Source organism: Etheostoma cragini, chromosome 11 (genome assembly GCF_013103735.1).
Source record: "Etheostoma cragini isolate CJK2018 chromosome 11, CSU_Ecrag_1.0, whole genome shotgun sequence".
In the NCBI taxonomy this organism is placed as follows: Eukaryota; Metazoa; Chordata; class Actinopteri; order Perciformes; family Percidae; genus Etheostoma; species Etheostoma cragini.
In genome coordinates this window covers 2,897,806-2,918,187 of record NC_048417.1, presented here as the reverse complement: position 1 = coordinate 2,918,187, position 20,382 = coordinate 2,897,806, and the positions used below count along the sequence as shown (strand labels likewise).

General features: G+C 40.6%; 1 protein-coding gene across 1 annotated transcript in view; it reads right to left on the bottom strand.

The window, feature by feature from the left end:
• col5a2a (collagen, type V, alpha 2a) overlaps positions 1-15,770 on the bottom strand; it is a 53,029-nt gene extending 37,259 nt beyond the window's left edge. Inside the window, exon 1 of the mRNA XM_034885995.1 lies at positions 15,500-15,770. Within this exon, the coding sequence (XP_034741886.1) occupies positions 15,500-15,590 (91 nt within the window). The 5' untranslated portion in view covers positions 15,591-15,770. The remainder of the gene's footprint in view (positions 1-15,499) is intronic.
• Between the last annotated feature and the right edge of the window lie 4,612 nt (positions 15,771-20,382).

The following is a 20,382-nucleotide window of genomic DNA, read 5'->3' as shown; positions in this document are numbered from 1 at the left end:
TTTTTTTTGGATCTGGCATTAAATGTGCTCAGATTACTGCAGTCTACTGCAGTAAAGAAGACAAGGTGAACAGACCAGAACATGTCTTGTACTCATGTGGATGGGTACTCTGTGTCTGTGACCACCAGCATTGCATTCTTTACTGTGTGTTTCTGCACCACATATGTTGCACGTGACATGTGAAGAGCACTCTGAATGACTTTATCATAGTAAACGTGGAATGTAAACACGGCATCATCATTCTTTATGTTCTAGTTCATAACCCTTGATCATCTATGTCGAAGCATCCTTAACGGTCCGCTGACTTCCAGCAGTCCCGTCAATGTAAAGTCACTTGCACTTCCACACAAACACAATCATGTCACGTTTTGCAAAAGAATATTAAAATTGATTCATACAACAAAATAATCCAATAGCTAGCTCTTAAACATAATGTCTCTGTTGCCTGTGTGTCAGTGTGGCGTTGCCTCTGAGTGCAGTCCTTGGTTAACTGTTAAACACATGCTTTTCACATCCTCTCAGGCTCCAGTAGACACAAAATAGTGTCTGTTTTTGCAATAACGTACATTTAACTACTGAGTTAGTTTCTATAGAAGGCTTGGCCATCAGGTCTGACCATATAATCAAACAGCAAAAGGTGTGTGTGTGTTCTTGTATACCTACATTCGTGGGGTCCAAAAACCGGGTGTTTAGAATAGCTACTTGTGGGGTCCAAAAACCGCGCGCGTGTGTGTGTGTGCGTGCGTGTGTGTTCACTTTTAAATAGCTTGAATATCGTTCATCCCGTCTACTTTACACGTTGCGTCCTGGGTACCCTATGAACTTGGCGTTTTGAATTGGCTGTATGGACAGCGTTCAATATTGTATATTAATCAACTCAATGAAACTAAACGGCCGCACGATTAAAGTTAAGGAAATAAAACCGCTGGCTTCACCTTTTCCGTGTCTACCCTTCACAAGACAAGCCCAGCTTAGAGACTTTTGCTAAGAGGGAACTCACTAAGGAAATTTTTGCTGACACTAGATATTAAACAATATATCATGTTATGTTTCTTATTAAATCCATACTTAAATAGGAAATCTGTGCTTTAACATTACTTTAGTGTACATAATTAACGCAAACTAAATATAGTGTAGAGCACTGTAATAAGTAAATCTCCATGAGTTCACTTGGAAGTTTCAATAAACTTTTTAAAAACTGTATCAGTTAATAATATACCATTTGGCCGGCCATGTACAAGCAGGTATGCAGCTAAGGAAAATGGCTGACGTCAGACATGTGAGTTTATCACAGTGGAGCGTTAACATATACAAGGTCAGAGCGCCCTGCTGTTTTACATACACTGAGCACCAGATGTGAAAGGATAAACCGCGGATCTGCACGCAGAGGAACTCAGAGACCAGTAGTTTCCTGCTCAATATGCACAATATGCAATATGCTGACTGAAACAGCAAAATGCAACAAAGGCTTGTGTTTGGGGTCTTTGTATTTAAAAAAATACAGAAGAAAATGGCAGTTAAGTATATCTAGAGCTGTGACTAGAGACAAAATGGCTACATGCTGTGGGTGTTTCTAGAGTGAATGTAGTATTGTTGCTGTGGCTGTATTCACATCTGTATTCTTTCATCTTTCTTCCAGAAAGAGATCCATATAATTATGACTTGTGAATTTATTCACAACCAACTTTGAAAAAAAAAAGAAAAATTGGCTGATTATCAAATATGCACTTCCTGTGAGCGCTATGGAAACAATGAGTCATAGAAAGCCGCAACTCTCATTTCCTTAAGGAAAAAAAAAGAAAAGTGTATATTATTAATTAATATTAACAGTCTGGTCCAAGCGCAGCACCCAAACTGAGAGCTACAGATACAGAGAGATGGAGCCCACTGCATGGTTTCAGACCATGTCGGACATTTTGTTTCCATTTTGTTTCCCAAACAAGTTCTTCATTGCAGTGAGAGTAACCAACGTGGTTACAACTGAGAGAAAAGCTTGCACCCTAAATGTAATGGTACTGGTGTCAGTCAGGGTGGTGGGATCTGTTAAAGGGTCACTTCAGTCAAATCACTAGTGTCTTTTCTCATGTTCCCCTCATGGTATCTAGCCATGTAGATCAATTCAAATCAACAAAATAAGGTTTAAGATGTCTGTCGCCACCACAATAAAAGGGAGGTGAATTTAAATGGGGCTTGTATTCAAAGCAGACTCAAAAGATGGAAATAAACAGTGTAGCTACTCTTGATAATCCCATAACCATTTTCCATTTGAGTTACTTTCCACCAAAGAAGCATTCCCTATGAAAACTGATGAGCATATTCTGTAGATTATCCCAAGAAATCTTGTTGGAAATGTCTTCCAATGGGATCTTTTGATGCTGGTGACAGAAATCTGAGACTCTCCTAATAACCTCAGCATGAATTCTGACTTTTTTTTTTGTTTGTGTGTGTGTGTGTGTGTGTGTGTGTGATTTAGGTTGACCAACAGTAACAACGCTATCTGCAACACACATCACATCACATCTGTTTTCTGCCTTTCCAAGTGCAGACTGAGGTGCTGGCAGGAAGGGCTTCTTTCTCTCTTTGCATTTCACTTTGAATATGTGAACACATCAATCCCAGGCAGAGGCGGTTGCATTAAAACATCTTGGTAACCATTCCCCTAGTGCAGACTTGTGGCTTTTCTGCAATCTCAGTCCCTCATCGGACAACACAGTAGACCTACAACATATTCTCACAACCTAAAGGGTAAGACTTCATTTTTTTTTACTGTTTCTAACAAGCTAAATACTTGCATAAGCCAAATAATGGAATACACATGTCCAAGTATTCTTCAGGTCAGGAAGGTTTTTTAAGTGGTTTCGTGAGGCGTCCTACGTGACCGTTGGGGAACGACCCCGAAGGCAAAAGATTTATTGTCTCCACATTTTGTCTGACCTCCTTGCTGCGGCATTTTAAGGATGCTGCATCCACTCCTCAAACCAAATGGCTGCCGGAGGCTCTGTTTTATATCCCTATTTTTCTTCCGCATTAGCTTGTGTTTTCTCATATCCCTGTCAAGCTCTCCAATCTCCCTTTCTTTCTCCTTATCCCTGTCAAAGCACATTGTTGTTTTTTTTTACTTTTTCTCCACACTCCTCTGTTTTCTTTCCTTTGGTGCTCTGTTCTTTTTCATTTAGTTATTTTAAAAGCCCAGAGAAATGATGCAACTGCTAGGCCACGACACCAGCATAAACTGTGTCACATCTGCGGCCCGGCCCCTCAGGCAAAGGATGGTCTCCCTAAATATTTACAGTTTTAACTGGACTGCATCGTGTGAGGACAAATATATATGAGGAGTTTAAGCTGGTGCACTTATCCAATGTCCACAAAAACGGTGTGTAACTGTCCAATAATGTTTGCAACAACAGATATGTGTGTCACTGCGGAACCAACTCCCCTTTGACATCCTCGAAAAGAGATGATCGTACTTTAAAGGTCCCACGTCATGCTCATTTTCAGGTTCATACTTGTATTTTGAGTTTTGACTAGCACATGTAACTTTTTATACGTCTGAATATAGTACCTGTATTCACCTCTTGTCTGAAACCCTCTGTTTTAGTGCCTCTCTCTTTGAAACCCACTTCTGAAAAAGCCCAGTCCACTCTGATTGGTCGGCGTTTCCAGGTCTTCCGCATCTGCGCAATCAAGTCTCTGCAGCGTCATTGCAGCCGGGGAATGTGACAGCACTGTAGCTGCACTTTCTAGTGCATTTTCTGGCCAGTAGCCAGTGATAGCTGTGGTTAATGCTGGCCTGATAACTGGGTCTGAGAGGGAGGGGGTCTACACTGTGAGGCCCCTCACTGTGGGGACTACACTCAGGCTAAAGCCCCGGGGGACACAGAGTTCATCACTTTCTCTTTATTGCCCACGGGGGCCCTTGAAGTTTAGGACAGGCTGCTTTTTTGTAAATGCTGGAGGCAGACACACACACAGACACACACACACACACACACACACACACACACACAGACACACCCAGACACACCCAGACAAAGAAAGACACACACAGACAGAGAGAGGGGATGAGGTCAGAAGGGCACTGTGATGACGCATTTTAGTGTAGTGAGGTCACTGAACAGGACTGGATGTTGACGGGTTATTAACAATAAGAAGCAGCATAGAGATGCCAAAGATATGTTTGAGGTAGTTTAGAAACAACCAGTTTGTTTACATGCACACCAATATTCCACAGTTATTTGGAATATGGCGAGATTGTTAATTTGACAGTAGTCATGTATATTCTGGTCGGTTCTTCTGAATAACGACTTTTTTCGAATATAGCATTTTCTGATAAAGACATGTGGGATATGCCGGTATTATTCTGGTTTTAGAGGCATTCTAAGGACATTGATACAGCACATTCAGAATCTGTGTCTCAATCTGGGTTTTTACCGCGGTTTACGGCCTTTTGCTTGTTTACGGCGAATGGTCAGTGCTGTGCGTTGCTATGGTTACTGTGCACAAACTAGCCAACAACTGGTTGCAGACTCAAATAAGAAGGAGAAACACAGCTACATTTAAACATTATTAAAGACCCGAATATCAACAGGTTTTTGGATATTTGCACACATCGCTAGGGCGACCTTTTCAAGAAGCTGGTTGAAGGATTGAAAGAGAGACGCTGTGTTAACACGCTCCAACAAGACCTCCTCCGCTGGAAACAACAAAAAATAATCATAGTTTGCACGGCTGCGCGTAAACAGAAGTATTTGTAGAATATTCACTTTTATTAGCCATGTAAACAGTTTAGTTGGAATATTAAAACTATAAAACTGAATATTACGTGCATGTAAACATAGCATGTACACACACACACACACACACACACACACACACACAGTAACCTGTTTGTCTCTAATGAGAGAGGTATGAGGGGAATATTTCCTCTCATGTCCTTGTGATGTTATGGCAAAACCCAAACGTGCATCGACCAATGAGAACTACTTTCATCATCATGGGGGCGTTCCTGGCAGCTCATCAGTGCCAAGCACAGGTTTATATCTTACAGATCTGCTGCAGTTTGTTTGCTAAAACTTCTTCCTTCTGTCAGTAACAGCTGCATACTTTATTCAGCATGTCATCAGCAGCTGGGTGAGCCTGAGAAATATCTTCCCAAAAAGAAAGAAAGGCTGTTTGTTGTCTTTAAATCAATAAAGAGCTAGCAAATTGCCAGCTGACCTAATTTTGAAAATTTGTTTTACATCTTGATTGCAGACATATATGTTGGACACGGTGTAAACTTCCTTTTACTTTTGTCCATAACATGTCCTTAACTAGGTGTAATTTGAAATCATGTTTTTTAATTGTCCATAGGGGAAGGCAAGCAATCAAACATGGCAAGCAATCATCTTAAATCTTAAGTTCTGACCATGAATCACAATGGTAATAAACAACAACGACCAGAGCCGAAACACGTGCTTTTACAGAGGAAATTCCAGTTCGACATGACTTCCTGTGCTGGAGTTGGACCAGAGTAGTGCGATGTACGGGGGGTAGAGAGTCAAACTATAGACAGGCCCTTTATCACATGTACCAAACAATCCTCCGGGCTTCCCTCTTCGACGCGTCTCCCACACCCTTTCACAATCTCACTTTTGTTTTCATCTCCCTTCTCTTCCCTCTTACAGATTCTAGCTCGTATCGTTTCCCCCTGTCTTGACTCCTCTGTGTCCTCTTCCTCCTCTTCCTCTGTTCTTTCCACTCTGATCTGTGGCTGTGCTTTTCTTCCCATTCGATCCTCCTCTTCTTATAGATATGGAGTTATGATGAAATGAAGTTTCCCGGTTTTCGCCCATGTTTAGAGCTAAATCCCTAAATACCAGACCACATCAGTGAAAGGCTTAGAAACAAGAGAGGGCATGCCTGTGAAAAAGCAATCCGGAGTCAAAGCCTGTTCTTAAAGCTCCTTTGTAGCCCAGGTAGATACAGACTGACATGATGCACATCATAGTTCTAGCTGTGTAAACCTGAGGTATTGGTCAGTGTGGAACTGGTGAAGCATGAGATAAAATGTCTACACACCACAGCAAGTACAAGGTTCCTCTGCAGGAAGCTGCTTCTCTCCCAAACCTCATGTGGCTTTGCTTTAACCCCCGTGTTGTTTTTCCCGTTAACCATGAACTTGTCCTTCCTGGTCGAAATCAAAAATGAATATTTTTTTGTGTTTTTACCATGTTTCTGTTCATTTTTCTGATGTATTTGTCACTTTTTCCAGCTTTTGGCACTTTTTTTTTTGACCCTGAGATGGTTTAATAATAGGTTTTACACTCATTCTTGGAAGTCATTGTCAGCAAACTTCCTTTATATCAAATTACACATGCATGTTAAGTCAAAAAGGCAGAAATTATGAATTATTTTGACTAATAGTTAAGATCAGAGGATGTTGAGTGGATCATAGGTGGGTAGATGTCAAAGTTTAGTCTGGATACTGTTGAAACCATAAAAAAAAAGGCTATAAGATGAAATTAAACACCCCAAAAGTTCAATAAAAGTAATCATTCATTTTACCTGAATAATTTTGTATGAAATTATTCATGTTTTTTTGGGGCAATTTGGTTGAAAGAATTAATATTTCTGATATAAACACTTTGAAACGGGTCAATTTGACCCGAGGACCACACAAGGGTTAATCCTCAAGTATATTTACAAATGCAAAGTAATAGAATGATGCATATGGATATCATTTTCAAGCTAACAGACTGTAAAAGACCATACCAGCGTTTGGATTTGTTGTTTTTCTGGTTCAAATGTTACTCACTTTTAAACAATTAGAAGCTGGAGGAGTAGGGACACTTATGTGTGAAGCATGCTTGCTGACAATTTTGAACTAAATTATCATATTTAATCTTAGCTTTGCCACTTTTGAAAAACTCAGTTTCTTTGAGCCACTTCTCTGCAGAAGCTTTCTACCCATTTGGTGAAATCATCTTAAATGGTAGCCATGAGTCATTGTCGGCTACAAGCAGACGTTTCCACATCCCAGTGGTCTGGCTCTGTGTGAGCAGGGTATGTTCGGGAACACTGACGGGACGTTGGGCCGGTTGGGTAACGGGCAGCACAGACTCCCATTGTGTTTGACAGAATGCTCCCTTCTCTCTACTGAATAACTTCTTTACTGGACATGTCTCAACCCCAAAGATGCACCTTTTGAGCCGGGGCGGTACAGGAGGATGGCTACTGAGGCTCCAGCTCCCAATGTTAGCTCAAAAGCCCATGATATTTCAGATTTTTAAAGACCACATCCCCTTACGTAAACAGGCTGCTCCACCCCCGCTGTGTGAAGGAGAGACACCACAGATCTTTCCTTCCAGCGGCCGACAGACAGACAAATAACACTGTTGACTCTGTGCAACATATCCTGCATCCCATGTGCCATTATCATTACATCGGAGCATCATTTTCATTTGAGCAATTTTCAATGTGCAATTTAATAATTCATGTGTACTTTATTGTATAATACTGTTTGCTATATTTTTTACAATTATCTATCACTGTACACTTTCCTATCTTTGGTGTTACAAACTGCAATTTCCCCACTATGGGACAAATAAAGGTCTTTCTTATCTTATCTTAAACGACATCATAGGTCCTTTTCCCAAATAAACAAAAAAAAGCCGTATGTAACCATTTTATTTACTGCTGCACCGGTGGCACTTCAGTCATGTCACCGTCGCGTAATAGTTGCAGTTTGAACACGTAGTAAACGTTGTGAAACTAAGTTACGTAAGGGTTAGAAAACTGTCAACATAGTACTATTAAAATGAGGATGTGATGTTATGCTATGAGCTGCTTGTTTAATCAACCCATATGGCCATTTCTGGGTGAGGATGGGATGTTTTTAAAATACATTCAACTGTTCTGTGCGATTAGTATTATAACTACTAGCTAGAAATATAATACACTTTTAATAAAATTAGAGCAGCCCAGATTATTATTGGATGGATTCAACTATAGCAGATTTATCAGCTAAACACTGATTGTGTGAACTCTACTTCAGCATAGTAGAACAAAAGCCGGTGTTAAGATTAGTAATGCAGTTTACTTCACATTCCTACCCTACTTGTGTCATGTAACATGAAAGCAACATTGGTACCTGTGTTAAGGTGGCAGCAGTGTGAATGAGTCTTCCCCAACATTTGAAGAACAATTAGATATATAATAGGATGCAGGCTCTACAAGATGATTCTCTTCCTCGACAACAATCATGTTGTTTTCTTTTCCATTTATGTTTGGCTTTTCAGGCATTTGACTAACTCACATGGTTTTAAAATAGGTGCAAGTAGTAGCTTCCCTTGGGTAGCATGCCCCCGAACGTTCCTAGGTTTGGGCTGAGCCCCTAATGTCTACAACTTCTGGCTTCGCCCCTGCTTTTGAGTCTGTTACATGAATCTGAGCAAGCAATGCTAAATTAGAAGATATGATCCAATGAAATGGAATGAGAAATGTTGTGTTTCTGTAAATAACATCACAGAGTACGGTCTAGACCTGCTGTTATATGAAAAGCGCTGAAAAACTGTTGTTGTGATTTGGTACTTTAAACCAAAATTTAATTGAAACACTGAATTGAAAAAGAAAAGCTGTCTTTTTTTTAAGGACTGCTGATTGTCTTTGTGTTTCGCGGCGCTCACTGTGTTCCCGGCGAACACACGCATCTGCTCTGCACACACTATGAGTTTAATAGTAGATGACATGTTAAGAAACATCATCCCCTCTGCCGAGTTCTGGCAGTGCTGCATGGTAAAAACTCCAGCTGACTAAACCTGATCGGTTTTCCTTCTGAACATGAGCCATGTGGAGATTACCTATGTTTGTTATATGGACAATTCACATGCACATGCATTGTAATGATTCGCTATGTCCATCTCTGTTTTAAGTTTTCTATTGATATGGTAGAGAAATATGAAGAGCACAAGACCTGTCTTTGTCAATGAACAGGGGATTCCCAAAATAAGGGGTCAAAATCAGTCAAGACATCCCTCTTACATCAAGTAAAAATAAGTCCACTGTTCTATATAGTTCTGAGAAATCCAGCATGCCAGAGCTCACTGATAATGATGCAATGCCTTTAGCTTTGATCCCAAACAGTAACAGTAGAGCGGTTCTCACGTAGAAATGAATCCTGTGTGAGACAACGCATAATTTATTATTATTTTTCACAGATGGCTCTGTGATGCCTCCCCCTTCTTCAGCTCAAAAAGGCCAGCGAGATACAAGAATGACCTCGAGGCATTTCACCATCGAGCCAATCAGCTGTCCAACAAGTTGTTAAGAGCCTAAACAGAAGTGAGGCCACATTGCTAACCCTTGTCACCCATGCAGCTCCACTGGTTCACCCGCTGCGGTTGTTACATACACAACCTCCCTACAACTTAGAATTTAGGTTGGACCATAACCTGCAATTATGGCTGACTGTCACCATGTTGTGGCATCTGAACAAGTAGTGCTTTAGAATCTGACAGACAATATTAACACTTTTTTTAAGAATTCATGAAGAGTAGGTTACATCTAAAGAAATATGGGCGTTACTTAGTAATGAAATGCCATTAAATTCCAAGCAAAGTACGCTATTGCTATATATTAAGTTGTGTCTCAAGGTTAGCAGTAACATGGGGAAATGTGTGCATGAGTCAATCATTGCTTATATTTTTGACAATGACACTCACCTCTGCTCAGTTGGAAAATTTATTCAGTCCTAAGTTTGATCAGATCCTGCTGAAGGAACCTGGCCCAAAGCACTTCACCACACAGCGGGAGAGAGGGGTCTTAAAATTGGAAGATTTAAAGCAATTACAGCAGCCTTTGAAAGGGGGACCAGGGGACAGGCAGAAGACATGTTCATAGGGAGGGCTATATTACAGATCTGCCAACCTGCAGATGATAGGATTCAAAGGGCAAAGGTCCTCCTGATCTTCTAGAAAAACTACAACCAGCTGTATCAACACTCACTGTACAGGCAGAGTGTGCCATGCACCTGGAGCAGCAGGCTTTCTCAAATGGTTTGTTATCCTGCCGCATGGGGATGGACAATATTCCCTTTCAATTGTTAAGGGAGACAACATGAGTAACATTTTAAAAAAGACTGGTCAAATTGAAATAGCAGTGGCTGATCCTTTTGTCAAGCTACAAAACGGCTAAATCCTGCATTTCCCATGATGCAACACAGCATCATCTTTCTTCAGACCCTACTTGCCTCATATGTAAGCATAACATATATAAAGCAGGTAGAGATGGTAGATAAATACTATGAAAGTATCAAAATGCTCAATCCACAAAGAAATCAGGACCATCAGGACTTCACTACGGTTGGGATGTCACAACTCTAGTGGACATAGGCAGAACGTGGAGTTACAGTCATTCCCCGACTGCAGTGACGGTGCAGAGAACGCAGATACCTGCAAAAATGCTGACCAATCACGGCAGACTGGGCTTATTTTTTTGGGGGGGGGGGGCTTAAAGGGACGGGCGTTTAAAAAGGAGTGTTTCAGACAGACAGACCGTTATATTCCCTTTTTTTAACGTTAAAGCATGTAAACATGTTCAAGTAGAAACCCAGAAATACAAGTATCACGCTGAAAATGAGCATGATATGTGACCTTTAATTTGAACTATTTTTCTAATGAAATACAACACTGTGAGCAGCACAAATATCAATCTCGAATTTGTTTTACTTATTCAATTACCACACATTACATGTAAATGCAGTGGCCAAGCTCCTTCAGTATGACTAGTACGAGCAGCAGTTCCGGCATATTCTTAATTATAATGAAATCAAGAGAATCATAGCATCTAGTACAGCGCGTTCTGTGTTTACGTTCTGTCCTCTCATCCTCCCACATGGACAGACAGAGATGATGACAGGGCACATTGGTAACTAAGTGTCACTCAAGAGCCAGGAAGCCTATCAGAGGGAGTGGTAATTGCATGCATTTAAACAAATAGTTACTTTAACTTGAACCTGCGGAGGTTTTCAGTGTAACAATGCAGGAGAAACTGTTTGAGAGACTGCTACCATCGATCCAAGCTCAACCCTATTGACATCAACCGGGCACAACCCCTTCCAACTGTAGCTAAAGGCTAAATTATTTTTTTTATTTTTTCATATGTATTATCCAAATACTGCCAAAGCATTTTAACATCTGGAAGTCATCCCCCGCCCCAGGCCTCCATTTGCTGACTGCAATAATTTGGTTTATAAGTAGTTCCCATGGAACAGTCCTCACACACAATCTGCATTGAAAATCCATCACCTCCATCGTCTGTGCCACCGCTATCAGGATCCCCGCTACAGGCACCACATATCAGACGACTATTGAAACTTTGACTTCCTTCAATGTGTAACTCAAGACAATGTACAATCTGGTGAGCGCGACCCCCTTGACTGTGGCAAAAAAGAGGCGTGTGATCATGGCTCAAAAATGCAGCATGTGTTTCTAATCAAGGCCGTCTGTGGACACGGTTGCGTCGGACATTTCAGATTTGGTAGAAAACAGCCCATATGTTGCGATGTCAGTGATGTGGCAACAACAACTGGAACTAATTTGGATAACAGAGTGACCTCATGCAGGTTTTGATGATTTGCAATACCAGATTCTTTGCTTTCTGCTCATGCGTTTCTCTAAGAGAGAAAACCTGGTGATGACGGGACAAATGCAGCAAACTGAAGTTACCCACTGGTTTCTCAACGTGTTTTGTCTCTTTGATGTACGGCGCTAAGTGCCATCTTTGAAGATGTTTTACAGCTATGTCAGTGTCTGGGAGGAGCAATGCACAACACACACATTTCTATCTCAGGCTAACACTGCGTGCACAGACTTTTCCATGATTACATCCCTGAATCTTTCTCCAAATATAATTGGAACACTTCTGCTTCTATATAGTATTTTTCTTCCTGGTAATCTATACTGGAGTCACCATTTCCAATTTTGAGCTTAACGTCTGCAACTTGATCTTACTTGCCAACTTGTCTTCTTTTGTAAACTTTCCACGTATGTGCAGTCGGCCATATGACTTTCATTTTGAGCTGGATTAACTGTATTGACTCAAAGGAAATATTAGCATTTGTCTTTAAAAATGTTTTTAAAACTTCAAAGAACCACATTTGATTCAGTAAGTGTCCTCAACGCAGACTTTAAAAGTAGAGACTTTAAAACTCGTGCTGAATGTTTACTGAGAGAATGAGACTGCTTGCATCAACATTTCAACCACACTCAATTTGAAGTTTCATCTTTCCATATAAAGGTCCCAATTACACGGAGTAACATTGGTAATTGGAGCCATGTGCATTTGCAAGGTTCCAGTGCTGCTCAAAGTTTTTGAATCAGTTTGAGTCAGCCCTGTCTCGGGTCCCCTTACGGCTGATCTGCATTCACAGCAGGGCCGGGCAAAATAGAGAAAATCAAACATCACGACATTCTTGACCAAACCCCTCCATGTCAGTATTGCAACGATATGTATGTATGGTTGACTATTGGTGCTTTGACAAAATGTAATTTACACAATGAGATTTTTGGTAAATATTCTCCAGAAAGGATTTAATGACTTAGTGGGTAAAGGTAATTAACAGAACAGCTGGAACAGTCCGGTAAGTTCAGAAAAGGACTTCCCTTTACTGTAATGCACCCTGTAAAACCAGGTAAAGACAAATCTTGCCATATGACGATATGACAATATATCCAAAATCTAAGACCAAATCTAGTGTCATTTTGCTAAATGTATACAACGTTGATATATTGCCCAGCCCGAATTAGCAATTACATTTTAACCCTTGTGCTGTCTGCCATTGGACCATGCACTTGTTGTCTTCCAAAAACAAAAAAAGTCCACCCTTTCTGACGTTTGTCCCTTTTTTGTCACTTTTTTGTTGCTGCATTTCTCCTGCGATTATTTCCCACTACCACCAGGATACACTAACTTATTACCACTATTTTTATAACATTTCTTGGAATTTATGGTCAATAAAGCTCATTTGGCCTGTATATTATTTTTCAGTTCAATAAGCAGAACGTATGAATTATGCTGACTAATATTTAGTAATTAGGTTTAAAGAAACCAAACTTTCTGCTATAGAAACTTCGAAAAGGGTTCAACTTTGACCCAAAGACTACGGGAGGGTTAACATCGTCTTGCATTGTACAGCCCTATCTCCATGCCGCTGTGTCAGTGCTGGAGGGGTCTGGCTACTGTTCTGGGATGGAGCAAAAAAAACGCTCTGGCTTTTTTGTGTTTCTTTAAACCAATCACAGCCGCTGTGGGTGGCGCTAAGCTCAGATAGCGGAAATAGTGAGAAAGGATGTACACGGCAGGCTTTATTCCAGCAACCTACATCTGTTTAGCCAGACCAGGTATTAAGTGATATTAACATGATATTTGTGAGGGTCTTTGTTGAATTGTTGAGTCTGTTTCAGGTTCTCACTACCCAATTATTGGTGTTTATGTTTTCTTTCTTTTTCTTTTTTAAAGATAATTTTTTGAGGGCATTTTCAGCCTTTAGTTTGATTGGACAGCTGAAGACATGGAAGGGGGGAGAGAGGGGGAATGACATGCAGCAAAGGGCAGCAGGTCTGAGTCGAACCCAGGCCCGCTGCGTCGAGGAGGAACCCTCTATGCATGGGCGTCCCCTCTACCAACGGAGCTCTCCGGGCGCCCGGCGGTTATAGTCTCTATTCGGCCGAAGCAAAGAAATAGTTAAAAATGTGGATTGTAAAACTCAAAAAAACAACAACATTAAATACACTTTAAAAACCAGTCCATTTTGTGGAACAAGCAAAGAACACACACACACACACACACACACACACACACTGTCTAAAAGCGCTGGTGAGCCTTCTTTTCCTCAGTCTACAAAAACCAGGAACTTTCCACTGTTATTCGGTCGAATGAAATCTCCTCACCCACCACTATTCCATGGAAAGAAGCATGCAGCAGCTGTTTCACCGGGACAAATATGGACAGAGACAGGATGGATAATCTGATTAGACCCGAGGCACTTAGAAATAGGAAACTACATAACACAAACACATATTAAAATATTACAAGAAAACATGTTTCCCAGGTCAGGACAGGAGAAAGCTATAGAGCATGGGACAGTTGTCTGCTTTAGTTTCCTTTTAAAAGCTTGATCAATGGCCATATAAAGTAGTAAGAATGTCCTATTAGTCAAATACGAGCATTAGTATTAAAGCTAAATGACTTCTTTATGCCCAAACGTTTAAGTTAAAGTGGACGGTAAAGTTTTGAGGCCCTTAACCTGCACTGACTACAAGGTGGCGCTCTATCTGGTGACCCACTACCACACAACTGTCTCGGCATCATGTGAAACCGATCTTAAAGAGTTAAGCCAACTCATTTTAACATACTGATATAATGAGAGAAAGTTCTAAAGTATCTAGAGGGAATGACAAATAAACAGTGCTGTCTGTGCTGCACTGCTTAACTCCCTCACACTTCATCAGGGGCCCATCAAATATCAAATGAACTTTCCAGTGCTCAGTGTGGCCCCTGACGTCATACGTATGGAAACAACAACGGTCTCTGAGATGACACAAGACATCAAACGCTCCAGTTGGAAGAAGGGGGGAAAAAAAGCGGGGGAAACACGGTTGAAGTAAAACAAGATCTCTCAGGTGTTCCAGCTCTTGGCATTGCCAGCTGAAGACATCGGCAGTACACCGAGCGAGACTCCAGCAGCATCTCTCCTCCTCATGTCTCCTCACATCTGGCCTGAATTAACAAGCAGGCTGGGTTGCCTCAGAGACGCGTGAGCTCTGAAATTCTTTTTGCAGATGTACAATGTAGTCCGGAGGGGGGATGGGGCTTTGGGTGGGGGGGTAACCCTTTAATGAATGTCCCAAAGTGGTGGAGTAGTGCGGGAGTATTGCAGAAACCGCAAAAGGTGTTCATTTCCCCTCCCATGTGCATTTACAGTGCCTGAGGGTGACATCACTTGCAATCACGGACAGATGTCCACAGGTCTGTTTCAGGACTTACACGGCTTCTTTGAATTCCAGATAATCCACAATAGAGCAACGCTCATCTCTGTTAAATCTTCTCTTCAATAACCACAAAAAGTCTAACTTCATAGATAAGTCATTACATCATCAGCTGCTATCCAGTGGAAAAAGGAACATTTCCAACAAGGCAATTGATCAAATTAAGTTGTCATGTATGAGGAGACTTCACTCTGGCACAAAGAAATCCAACACAGGAAGTAGGAAATTAACAAATCTGTCTCCTTTGTCTCATCAAAAATGACTTCTCCCTTAATTTAGTGCACGCTTTAAAGGAGTTTCTGTTTCCTAAAACCACTGGCAAAAACAAGAAATGTGTGCAACTTAACCCAACTGCTTGTCCAAGCACAAACAACAGGTCCAAGCTACAGTCCCCTTAATTCAAAGGGCAACCATTAGAAAGCACACATTGGACTCAACAGCTATTAGGCGTTAAAATAAACAGCAGCACTTACCACTGTTCCCGTCTTGACATGTAACAATCAAAACCTGAGCTACGGAGACCAGCAGGAAAAAGAAAGTCCTTAAATGCACAGAGCTCATCATGTCTATAGAAAAGACATGAGCCGTCCTTGTGCGTAAAGCAAGGGGGAAAAGGATGAAAAGGTGACAAAAAAAATGCTCAGGGTATCACTGCGCCACCATGAATACAAGAGTAGCTCTCCTTGTAAGCAGCAAGCAGACCCAGCCCAGACTGCGTGAGTGCTTTTTTGTGTAGTTACAGCTTTAAATGAGAAGAATGCTGGCCAGCCTAATTTTCCTCCCCCTTCTCCCATAGCCATCCTCTCGCAGGCTTCTGTGGCTGTGGGAGAACTACACCCATGTTCTCATACTTCCCAGTGTTTCATTGTTGAGTTATCTCACAATGTAATTAATGGTCTTTCACTCTGGTTCACTGTAAAAGATGCAAGGGAACAGATACGGAAAAAATGACTTTGGTTTGTTCGGAGGTGTCACTGTTTTTTTTTTTTATCTTCAGAAGTGGCTGCTAAGCAAGGTCATAAAACTGCTGTTTTATTGCTGTCTCCGGGGTACGAAACAAGGCACACAGTATTATCTCGCAGTCCCTTTTTTAACTGGGCAATTAAACATAGGAATAGAATTTATAACTGCTGTTTTCTGAGAAGAAATTGTAGTCCAGGAATTGTAGCATATGTCGATTTGTTTGCACATAAAATCAGTGGCATCTCTTTAGTTGCCAGTTCTTAGTCAAAAGTACAGAAAGAGAAATAAAAAGCAAAGGGAAACGGTGTGGGACGGACTCTGTGGGTGGTCACATATGTAGAGAATCCAGAGTGTAAATTTAGAGAAACGTCTGACCTGACCTCTTGACTTATGGAGAGAACATGGAGTCTGCCCACAGTGCTAAAACCGGTTAGAAATCTGATTAGACTCCACTGTGTTAAATAACTTAGAGGAATATTATCTCTGTCAGGTTGTTGTGATGCATATTGTGCCAGCGTAAATACCAATAAGGCTAGGTCTACAATTCTTTATCTGGACCCTTACTAAAGTACATATACAATTTGTCTGTCATTGTTGTCATGTAATCCAATATCCAATATGGTGCAAGATTAAGACACTGATATATAAAGTTTATATTTCAGCTTGGATATATATATATATATATATATATATATATATATATATATATATATATATATATATATATATATATATATATATATATATATATATATATATATATATATATATATATATATATATGACAGCTTGGAATGATCAGCCATTCCTTTTCTAGTGTAGTTTAGTCCCTGAAATGGCTCGTAAAGAAGCCACAGATTCACTTTGGGAAAATTAGATGTAAGTGTGGCGAAGGACTAAGGAGCATTTCTTTTTTTCTTTTTCACCGTTTCATTTCATTCAGTTGTGGCGAATCAATATTGGGAACAACATCCCTGTTATAACCCTCAGTTTACACTTATTAGGAAATCTCCAGTTAGAGATTTAGAGATAGTACAGAGTAACTGTGTACACATATGTCTAAGATGTAAGTTAATAGTTCGACAAACAAATAAATGTTATTTATATTCAACTCATTAAAATTGACACCAAGGTTCTTTGCTCAAGCACAACTAACGCTCAGACACATTACAGGAAACAGCTGTGGGCAATGTTCACAAGGTGCTGAAGGCATCGGGTGATTGGCTTTCCATCAGACTGTGTGTGTGTGTGTTTGTGTGTGTGTGTGTGTGTTTGTGTGTGTGTAAAGGTGTTGGGGGTTAAAGAGCTAACGAGAAAGACAGCTGTTTTGTCGTTGGCCCCGCCCACAACACAAACAGGTCAGCTGACAAGAACAAGACTCACAAGAATCATCCTTTCATCACAAATGTGATCCATCTCAACCAGCCTGCAAATTCTGTCTGTTGCCTTCTACTGCCAAATATTAAGTCCTTATAGAGAAAGTTACCCAAGGTGTGTGTATCATCCCCTGCTGGTCTGATCACAATCTGATTGGTTGGAAATTAAACAACATAACCGCATTAAGAGCCAATGTGCTGTTTGTTAAGCTCTGTTACTGCTAATACAACAGGCAACATGAAGAATGAAGAACAATGAAACTATGTTCATAATACTGGTTTTTCATTCACATCTCCGTCTCGGTTGATCCCCATCTGATAGGCAGCAGATCAATCTACAGCTCCTGGTTTCCTTTTACATAAAGGCATAATCACAAATATTATGCTGTCATCACTAACAGTAATTCAAAAGCAAGAAGGATTTTTTTGGATTCAGATATCCGGGAGGTTGGAGATACATATCCAGCTCTGCTTCCTGCCGTTAAAGATTACAAATGCTTGTTATAGGTTTGAGGAATAATCATGCTAGGTACCAAGACGCAAGAGGCTGCTAAGAGACAGCTAACTTTAGATCTGACTTTATGTTGGAGTTGGAGACAACTTAGATAGATAAACAGTTAAGTTTAGGCACAAAATGGACTTGTTAAGTTTAGGAAAAAGGTTGTGGTTAAAGAAATGAACGAGTGTTTCCTGGGTGAAGGTGGGTTTTTTCACCGTGGAGTGACCTCCGCTCTGCAGAATGAAAGCGCTGTGTTCTATGTTGGTATTTTGTCTTGGAAATATTTTTTATATTGAATGTTGAAGTTCATATTTGCGTTTTTTTGGCATGCCTGGTCAAGTGGCACCATATCAATGGAAATGAAAGAGGCATTCAATTGTTGTTGTTTTTTTTTGTTGTTGTGCATGACCTAAGAACATCCCCTCCACCTCTGCTTGTTCCCAAATCGCATCATAGATAGATAGATAGATAGATAGATAGATAGATAGATATTTCTACAGGGCTTTGGTTTGTTTTAAGGGACACTGGCAATAGCCCACACAAGCTATTGTATAGCAATTGTAGGTGATCCATTTATTTTTAGAAAGATGCTGTAGAAGGACTAACAAGCAAAAACTGCAATGGTCCAACAGGCGTCGATCCATTTCACTCCTCCATCTCCTCCTAGAGAGTTAAACTCCTCCTATTTGTTTTTGTCCTGTAACCGTGCTTACATGTTGATGTTCAGCTCTGATCTCTGAAGTTAATGACCGCAGCGGTTGCCATTTTGTTAGTTTTTTCTGCAGAAAACGTCTGTTGCAGTGAGACTGGATTCAGGCAGTTTTTAATAAAAGATATCCTGGGTTCAAATGGATCGGATGGTATCGACAGACCAAAGAGTTCCTTTGATACAATCCCAAATAACCTTAGCTTTGGACTGAAACAGAGAATGGAAATAATTATCAAAGTCTCCAAGGTTACGCCTGCCAAAATATTGCAATAAACAGACTCTGCAGCCAGAGCTCACACACATCAGCAAGCTCACTATTCCTAGGACAGAGTAGCCTTCCATAACAAAAAAAATAAAAAACTTAATCTTCAAAAAGGGTTTTCAAAGATCACAATTTAATCCACAAGACAAAATTCCTTTTACTTCTGTTGCTTTCTTGTAAACCAAACTATTGGACAGGAAGACCGCTGGAGCAGATGGACTGCACATGGAGTCCAATGTAAAATGCAGAGCCCCGTCTTCCATTCAGAGAATACGGTGCTGTCACACAGAGCCAAAAATCGATAAACCTCTGTTCACTTTTGTAAATATTTGACAGATGTACTATAATGTTCAATAGTAATGATGTCCTCCTTTCGAAACTCCTTCATAAACAGAGAGCAAAAGAACATAAATAAGAAGAAATAGTACAATGTTGGACATGTTTGCAAGACACCTGATGCGTTCAATGCCAAGGTGTTGATGCATGCAGAGCTGTTGTACGTTATAGACGAATTCCATGGGATTCTGTGCTGTGACAATAACCTTTTAAGGCCTTTGTTGCATGTCATTTCCCATCTCTGCGACCGTGTGTAGATGGATATCCGAGATTTGTTGAGGGTAGAAAAGGTTGTTGGGTCTTATAAGAGGTTCTGTGAGTTTTTGTAAATCCAGGGTTACCATCTAGACACGACCCATCTCTGCCCCTGTTATTTCCTGTCATCTCTCCAATGGTGGCGGTCTAAGGAAGACACAAAATCTCCTCACAATAATCATATTGGGTATTCTTACAGATTGAGGCTGTTCCAGTTTGTACGCTCTGATCACAAATGCATGATTACCCTTTAAATTTTGTCTGTTAAATTCAAAGTAAATCAAATCAAATCATGTTGGGGAGAAACTTGTTGGCAGACCGAAGGGTACATTCCACAGTGCAAGGAGTCCAAAATGTAGGTTGGAGCTGTGCCATTAACCACTATGTATGTGATTAGTAAAATGTTATATAATCAATTCAGAATTTAGTTGGGGAATGTGGCTATCTCTGGCATTTGTTAAGGATTGGTTGTGTTTTGGGCCAGTTGTACAGTTAACAGCTAATACAGATTAAACAGAGCTGGAGTAGTTTGGGCAAGATGAGATGAAAGCATGATCTCAGTTTGTTGAAGATGGGAAAGATCTCACTGAGGATATATATATAGTTTGGTGGATTTGTACATTTGCATTGAGTTTTGTATTTTTAAAATGTTAAATGGGATCCAGACGATGCCAATCTCAGATCAAATCACACAAAACCTTTGTGTTGTTGCACTGAAAGTGAAACTCCTGAAAGAGCTGGTTGGACAGGCAGAGACAGGCAGAAAGCCTTGACACAATTCTCCCAGGACATGGACGTTATGAGCAGACTCACTCTGACTGTACAATGTCTTCCGTGTACTTCAACAGTCCTCCCTCCACTCCAGACTGAGCCTGAGTCTCCGACGGCCAAAGGCTGTGATGACTTCCCCCTCTTTCCTAACACGTAGTTTCATGGTCTTGGCTCATCTGCTAAAG